Raw genomic sequence first — 8669 nt, 5'->3', positions numbered from 1 at the left:
TTTTTAGTCTACCATGTATTTATTTTTCAGTTATCATACATTGTCAATAAAGATCGTGAATAAAATATTTAGAAAGTTTATGATGACAAAAAGTGATCAACCAAATGATCCTTATTAAAGAACTGGGTAAGTTGGGTCATCGGCAATACCACATAGATTGTTAGCATCTCTTTTGATTCTGAAGTACCCTTTCTCTCCCCAGTAATCTCCCCAGGAGTTTTTGACTTTCCAGAACTTGGTATTTCCAGACGACTGAGATACCTCTCCATAACCTACAGCAAGTACACCGTGATCCAGTTCATCTGTGCAGCCTCTTCCGCTTAATATTCCTCCAAAATACAATTGTAGTGGATCAGCATTCATGGCAATCGATATCGGACCGATGGTTCCTGAAATCATAATATTTGGTTCAGATTCCTGTCTTTCCATAACGATTAGGACTCCGCGGTTTCGTTCGATTCCCTCATTGATTTCTACTCACCAACAGCTTTCCTGAGTTCCTCTTCAGATGCGGTCACATTTTTGTACCCTTTGATTTTCAGAATTGTTTTGCTAGCATCGTACTGGCACACAGTTTCTATGCTTTTATATGGATAAGACTCCTCTGCTTCTATTCCATAGTCTCTGACATATTCGAATGCGGCTGACATAATACCTCCTTCATCACAGTCACCATTGCCATAAGAACCAGAACAATCGAGTAACTGCTGTTCGCTCAAAGGGATCCTCACATTGTTCAGAATGGCATTTTGTCCCTCCAAAGCTCCGGTCTTGAAAAAGGTAAACATGATTTTTCGATTCCAAAGCACGATCAATTTTAAATAGCGGATAATACCAGAATAACATTGAATTAATAGATACAGATAAACATACAAAGGTATACACAAACATACAAATACATGTTAGATCTAGATAAAATGCAAGTAAAATAGGTTTCACTTTAAAATTATTTTGCCCAGGCATCATATAAAATCCTATGTAATGATATCAATAATATATATAGTACTTCTCTGTCTATAAATAGATCAGTACTATTCTGATCATTTACACATTGGTTTTAATTTAAGAGCCACAGATAGACAGGTGTTTCAGCCTATTGGGCATCGTCAGTACCAGGCAGGTGGTCGTCGATTGAAGACAAAATGTGTATCATAGTCGCCTTCATTTTCATCAGGTTGGAAATTTTTCCCTTACCCTTTCAACTGAGATTCGTCAGGAGGACGAATGGTTCATAACGTTTGCGTCTGGAGAAACTTTACGTCTCTCCAAGTCTATCGCCTGAGTTTTTTTTTTTTTATTCACTCGAATCTTCCAGTGAAGATACCAGCGTTCGAGGTCGTCCAATGCGCGTTGCATGTAGACGACCGCCAACGCCCGACCCATGGAAGAAGCGAGGAGAGCGTAAAGGGAAACCTTGGTTAGTTCCGCAATTCTCAGTCCAGCCACTTCCTTGGCAAAAGAGTCAGCAATGCGATTACCTTTACTCCTGTCGTGTCCTTCAATCCACCTCAGGATAATGTTATTATCTACCTAAGCTTTTTCCACAGCTCATTAAAAACATTCTGTACTTTTCCTTCTCAATCATTCTTTCTTTCGAGTTGTCCAATACTAGATGAAGTGTACAGGCACTTTTGACCGGTATAAAAATTCGAAGTTCATATTTTAATAGTACAATGAAAGTTGCTAGGGAGAACTGCAGATTTCAAATATTTCGACAAATTGTGAAGATGCATCAGAAGAGAAAATTTCGAAATTTTCGGATTCTCCTGTATACTTATCTGCAGAACCGACAAAGCTAAGGTCGAATTTTTGATATCATTCTTCAGTGCCCAAAAAGAGGTAACTTTGTCACAGTTCAACCAATCCTTCATGTTTCATGAGATCCCCATACATAGACACGAATTTGAATAGCCCTGTATATTAGGTGAAGAATGTATAGAATAGTGAAAAACGTGCTACATTTCTATAAACTGTTTTAAGGAATTGTTGAATGCGGATCTTTTTCAGATCGTGCATCTGTTATATTTTCTTTTAAAGCAGTTATACCTAATAGCATTGAACATTAAAATATAAACGATGTTGGTCTTATAATATTGAACTTTGGTACCATGTTGTTGTTTATCAGGCAATCTAATAACGTAAATCACGTTTCTGTAGCAATACAATGAGAAATATCCTTGTTAGAGAGATAAGATGTATAATACAATGAAGATGAGAGCTGGCATCAAATTTGATCAAATAAAATGTTGTCGGGTTCACAGACCTTTGCGACTACATAAAATACTTACAGCACTAAAAGCCCAGCAAGAACCACAATCTTCTTGATCTTTAATATCCAAAACTGCTCCCTTCTCGGTCCAATCTATGGAATCTGGAACTTCCAGATCTTCTGGAAATACTGTAGGTGTTGCATGTAAACGAGGTTTGTTCTTGATTTGTCTCCTTAGGAAATCTTTGAACTCTCCATGGGTCAAATCCGCAAAACGAGTGACTCCCAAGAAGTAAGTCTCTTCTCCTTTGTCATACCTGGCATTATGTTCTTTGATTTTCATCAGGTTACTTTGGAATATTCCGAATCTTGTTCTTTCTTCCAACAAGCTTTTGTAAGTTTTTCCATGAGTTTGCTGCGAAAAAATGTTTATAAAATTATAGAAATAAATGCAAAATCTTTTTTAAAAACATATGATTGCACATTGGAAGCTGTATCTGTCAAAATGTTTCATTGAAATCATTGCTGAAACTAATTTTCAATAAATTATTCAGTAATACCACGAACCAATATGGAAAATATTGCCACAAATCTTGGATTAACATTTTAAAATATTACTGGATTTTCCCAACACCAAACACCTCGACATGTGTTTCGATCACCAAATGATCATCTTCGAAAGGAAGATCAAACTAGTTTGATCAAACTAGTTTGATCTTCCTCTTAAAGGGGTATATATAATAATAGTAATAATGATAATAATAATTGGGCTTTATTCATTGACATACATTGTTTATAAAGAAAAAGTAGATACAAAAATCAATGAAAGGGTGGAGTTTAGCTGAGGCTATTTCTAAATATTATCTGTCCAGAAGACTTCAGATATGTTTTCAACGTTTTCTTGAAATGATATATGGAGTAGTGTCTAAATTCACTGGACAGGGCGTTGAATTGTTTGATAGAGTTGTAAATAAAACTACGAGAAAAGCAGACTGTCGAGTGTTTTGGAATAATAAAAGTGTTACGGTTTCGTGTCCTCGAATTATCCTGAGATTTGAAAGTTTTATATCTTTCACAAATATAATTTGGCTTTTTGTAAATGAGGAGTTTATGTGTATTGACGAGTAGGTGGAACTGCCAGGTTTTAGCAATCGGTAACCAACCTGACACCTCGAACTTGGGGGATATATGGTCGAATTTTCTCACACCATAAGAAAGACAAATGCAATTGTTTTGTATTTTTTTGTAAGCGATTTACATCAATTTATATCAAAGCAGGCCCGTAGATTATATCGCAATATGCTAATCTGGACAATGTGAGGGTTTCGCAAAGTTTTAACTTCTTCCTTACGAATCAGTAGAGAGTTGTCCTAAAAATCTAGAGAAGAAAATTGGATTGGATAATTTAGGAAACACTTGTTACATGAATAGCATTTTACAAGTGTTGTTCATGACGAAGAATTTCAAGAACGAAGTTTTAATAATGAACGAGAACGGGAATGTTTCCTGCTTATTCATCAAACTCAAACAACTGTTCATGCAGCTGCAGTTTCGTGAGAAGGTATCATCTTTCCCTCCAACCGATTTCCTGGAGTCTTTGAAGTCCACTAAATACTCGTTAGGACAACAAGAGGATTGTTCCGAATTCTTGGGGTTCTTGTTGAATACTCTTCGTGAGCAAAACAATAGCAAAATCAATACTCCCAGCCGCTCTGGACTGAATGATTCCGTACAACCCATCTCGTCTTGTGTTTGTAAATCTTTTGCTGGAAAAATCCTCACTTATTTACTTTGTGGTAAATGTTCAAGAAGTACTGAAAACTTATGTGAATTTCTGGAACTTCATCTAGCTTTTCCTAATACGACTAATTACCAGTCCGTGCAAAGCTTATTGTTAAATCATCTGAAAATGGAATTTTTAACAGGCGATGATCGACTGTATTGTCAAACATGCGCCAAACTAACTGACTGTTATAAGGAAACAAGTATAGCTGAGGCACCAGTCAATCTAATAATAACACTGATGATTTTCAAACAAGACTCAACCTCTAACGGAAGCAAGAAACTCTTTGGAAGGTTCGAAATAGATGAACATTTCAACCTAGCAGACCACTGTTATAATATTCATGCAGTCATTGTTCACTGTGGTTCTGGCGTTGAATGTGGTCATTATTACGCCTTGGTCAAAGAAGAAACGGACTGGTTTAAGTTTGACGATAGTCGTGTCACGAAGTGTTCTGGTGATGCATTGAATTTATTGGAGCCTCTGGAGACACCCTACATTTTGTTTTATGAGAGAGAGGACATTGTTAGATCAAGATCTTCAGATGATGTGGTGCTGCAGGTTTTTCCGGGTTTTCCTGCAGCTGAAAAAGCAAATGCGCCACTGGAATCAATGAAGTCGCCCCGGAGCGCCAATTAATTTTTATTGTTGTATTTATTTTATTTTTATCGTTGTTTTAACATATTGTGATAATTTTATAAATTTTTAATTTAGAAGTCATACTATCTCTACTTTGGTAGAGTTGACATAAGATACTGTACGAGCTACAAAGTGAATTTATATGTTTGTGAAATCTCAGATCAGTATCTAGCCACAAACCCAAGTTCTTGCTTTCTGTAATTATTTGTAGTAAGTCCAAGTTTGATTTCAATTCTTCCTTCAATGTCCCACCTTTTGTGTTTCGGGCCAAAAAGTATCAGCTGAGATTTTTTAGAATTCAATTTCAGGTTATGGGCCATAGATAGATCTAGTAACTTTTCTAAATCATTGTTAATTTTTTCCATTGCCACCTGCCAGTTATTCGGAGGAAATCGATAATATAACTGAGTATCATCTGCATAATTATGAACTGTGCAATGATCAATCATTTTATAGAAATCAGATATATATAGGGGGAACAGAATGGAAATGATTTTCTTGAAATTTTTATGTTTATTGATCGCCAGATTGATTGTTTCTATACTACAGATTGAATGTTATTCAACAATGAAAAATGAATATATTTTTAGATAATTCAAAGACTGTTATGAGATGAATATATAATGAATCTATCATTATTATAACATTAAAAGGCATGGTATTATAAACAATCACTGTGTTCAAACATTTCAATTTCATTTACATAATTTTAAGGATTCTATAATTTTTTGATTCAATATTTTGTTCATTTCCCTTCATTTGAAACTGAAACTTTCACGTTATTGGTACTTCTTTACGATGGTTAAATTTGCAACTGAACCCCCAATAAAAGGCCTATACTTCTTTTGGGAAAGAAAGTTTTTGGCTTTCTACTACTCCATCTGATACAAAAAAAAGGGATGAGAGAATCTTCCAAAGAAAGGAAGGAAATAATCAATTTGAAATGATATTTGATTCTTATTCCACAACAAATGTTTGAAATACAAACTGAGTAGAGAAAAGTATCTTCTGTATAATTCAGTGTTCATATAGAAGTATTTGTTTCGAAAGAATTATTTTCTTTCGTGTAATTCAATGTTTATATGAAAGTAGCTGTTTCAGGAGGACTTTCTTTCAGTTTGTATCTGAAAGTTACTTCTTTGCATGATCTACACATTCATGTATAGAGTTTCAAATTGATTATTTCCTTCCTTTCTTCGGAAGATTCTCTCATCCCTTTTTTTGTATCAGATGGAGTAGTAGAAAGCCAAAAACTTTCTTTCCCTAAAAATATAACCCCTTCAATGCCTATACTTCTATTGTTAACTTTCTCTAGACCATCTATTTTTTATTTCTGCTGCTGAGCATAAAGAATAATATCTTCGAGATGAAATTACAAGTAGTGAATAGTGAAATTGTACGTGAAGTACGCGAGTAAATGAAACAAAATGTTCATCGTTCACACTATTTTCCTAAATAAACTAGAGTGTTGGAAAATATATTACCTTGAACGCAATCCATTGATCTTCATTGGTAGAAGCGGCGGCTGCAAACAAAACAGTTGCGAAAATAGCCAGAAATTTCATTTTGATTTTTCTGAAAAAAGATATTACTTAGAAATCATCAAGAGAAAAGTTTGAATCGTACTATATCTCTTGAAAAGTCATTACGATAACATTTTTTTGTAATATTTTGTGAATTTTGATAACTTTAGCAAACCTATTAAACTAAACATTTAATTTATGAAGAATTTCATCTTCATCCCACTCATACACATTTCAGCATATTTTCACTGACATTCCACTGATTTTTCATGGTATTCAGATATAGCTCATATATGAGCTCATACGTGAAACTTTTCATGTTTCGAATAGTGGAAAATAAAAAGTTAAAAGAGTAAATCAACAAATATTCGATAATGGCTATCTTGGACAAATCGAACGCTGAATTGGAATTTCTTTCACGAATCTAATCTTCCAGCAGAGTTTCAAAATCAGAGCTACAACATTATGGGTTCTCAGCTGACAAAGAAACTGCGGTTGGAGGATTATGAAAATGGTTGAAAACAAACAACAGATTCTATTTGGTCACCAATCATATCAAAATCTATTGTGAAGTAACGATGATCAACTTACCTCAATGGAACAACAAAAAGAAATTATTTCTAAAACTGAATGTACTCTGAATTTATACTGATGGTCTCTTTGTTATAAGCGACACTCCACAATAATCTCAAATGCGTAGAGAAAAGATATCATATTGATCACTTAGACGATTGATTAGTTCTGAGAATTTTTCAAAATTAACAGCATCAATATGCGAAACATAAAAACTCAAAGTCGGCTCCACAATTCATTCAACCTCTGATGTTAGAACGGTAAAACCATCAATCAGTACATGCTTCGAACCTACATAGGTTCATCATCAGCTAATTATTTAGAAATTCTGCAATGAAAGACAAACAACAATTGTTAATACAATAAAGTATAAAATAACATTTAAGGAGGAAACTGATTTTTTTTAAAAGAGGAAAAGAAAATTTTCAAATGTTGTCAATGAATGAATGGTAACAATGACATGTTATTAGTAATGAAAAAAAATATTTTTTTATATTCAGTAAACGACAGAAGTATATAACATCCTGCCTGATTAACATCAAAATAAAAAACCCTACATGAAAACGAATTCTAACGAAGAGATCCGAACTGAATTGAATGAGCCTTCAATTGGTGTTTCAGTAAATTACCCGAATTCTCAAATCTATTCGTTTCTAGACATTCAAACTCTTCTCTTCTAAATGTAACACATCGTATTCATAATTGAATTCATGTCGTTCTGCTAAAAGGTGGTTTGCAAATGTGAAATTGATCTTTCTATTCATAAAACCACTTCTATGCTCTTTAATTCTTTGGGAAAAAGTTCTCCCTGTTTGGACAATGTACAGTTTTGGGCAAGAGTCAAAAGTCAGCCTATACAGGGTGTTCCAAATTGAGTCGACACCATTGCCAACTCCTTTGTTATTGATGCTACGAATTTGGTTAAATGGGCAAGCTAGAAGTATTTTAATGGCCTTCTCGAGTCCGAAAACGAAAAATGGACAGGGGCGTTTCCAAAATATTTCGAAAAATGATATTTTATTAAATGGAACACCCTATATATGTCTGCTATAATGATAACATCGAAGCCGTTTTTGTGAAGAACAGAAAATACTGTAGCGTCATATTAATGCGGATGGAAAAAAATGTGTTTTTCTAGGGATGCTATACAATGTGTCATCGCTTTCATACGTTCAAAACGAAAGATTTCTCACGCAGTGAGAAATATCCACCATTACATTACTCACTGTTATCACGATAACCCTAGTCAGTCATGAGTTGTTACATGTCAGATTGATATGACACGTTCTCCATGTTGACAACGCTATGCCGACGATTCGCGTGCCCAAGTAGCCCATTGTCGGCGTTTCCATAACAACAAAACCGAAGCACTGCATAGAATACAAATTTATGCCGTAAGCCAAAAAAGATTGGATAGAACATGTCAAAAAATAGTTCAATACAATCAACACAAATAATAATAAGGGTAATAACTTAAGATATAAAAATAGTGCAACTACTACTGAATGGAATTAAATATTGGAAACAGGTTGCTGGTAGTTTAAAAATTCATCAATAATGTAGAAACAGTTTTTGCAGAGAAATAATTTTAATTGTCTTTTAAATTCTTAAGGACTTTTAATTGATTTAAAATCAGTCAGTATTTTATTATATAAGTCCCCACCTGCATATAAAGGCGATTTTTTATGGTGAGACAAATAACGTCAATCGCTGGGGGTTCGTGTACATGAGTGACATAGCGGTCATTACCCAAGTTCAGTTGAAACTCAACTAAAACTTCACTTGGTGTCGTCTGTATTGTTTTATTGAAGGTACTATTGATTGCTAACTGAATTTTAGATGTGTTTTTGTCCAATCTTCTTTCTCCAAATTAGCACTTATTGTTGCGGCAGCGTCTACAATTGTCCTATTGTATGGTTCCACCTGACCATTTGCGCGAGGC

General features: G+C 34.4%; 1 protein-coding gene across 1 annotated transcript; it reads right to left on the bottom strand.

Moving 5' to 3' along the window:
• Positions 1-6810, bottom strand: LOC111512753 (cathepsin L-like proteinase). Its single transcript, XM_023168901.2, has 5 exons — positions 6746-6810; positions 6116-6206; positions 2289-2624; positions 482-770; positions 1-389 (listed from the first exon to the last, which is right to left on the bottom strand). The coding sequence occupies exons 2-5, from the start codon at positions 6194-6196 to the stop codon at positions 115-117; spliced, it is 981 nt and encodes a 326-aa protein (XP_023024669.2). The 5' UTR covers positions 6197-6206; positions 6746-6810; the 3' UTR covers positions 1-114.
• Between the last annotated feature and the right edge of the window lie 1859 nt (positions 6811-8669).

The sequence above is a fragment of the Leptinotarsa decemlineata genome, unplaced genomic scaffold, assembly GCF_025532065.1.
Source record: "Leptinotarsa decemlineata unplaced genomic scaffold, Ldec_3_MD MMD2_P_RNA_scaffold_12, whole genome shotgun sequence".
NCBI lineage: Eukaryota > Metazoa > Arthropoda > Insecta > Coleoptera > Chrysomelidae > Leptinotarsa > Leptinotarsa decemlineata.
This window is presented reverse-complemented; position numbering and strand designations above follow the sequence as displayed.

Bases quoted from the DNA above. Each gene is read 5' to 3' on its own strand.
- LOC111512753 (XM_023168901.2), bottom strand. From the start codon at position 6,196: ATGAAATTTCTGGCTATTTTCGCAACTGTTTTGTTTGCAGCCGCCGCT. The intron at 2,625-6,115 runs GTAATATATTTT...ATTTTTTCGCAG, and splicing joins ATCAATGGATTGCGTTCAAG to CAAACTCATGGAAAAACTTA. The intron at 771-2,288 runs GTAAGTATTTTA...ACCTTTTTCAAG, and splicing joins CTTGCTGGGCTTTTAGTGCT to ACCGGAGCTTTGGAGGGACA.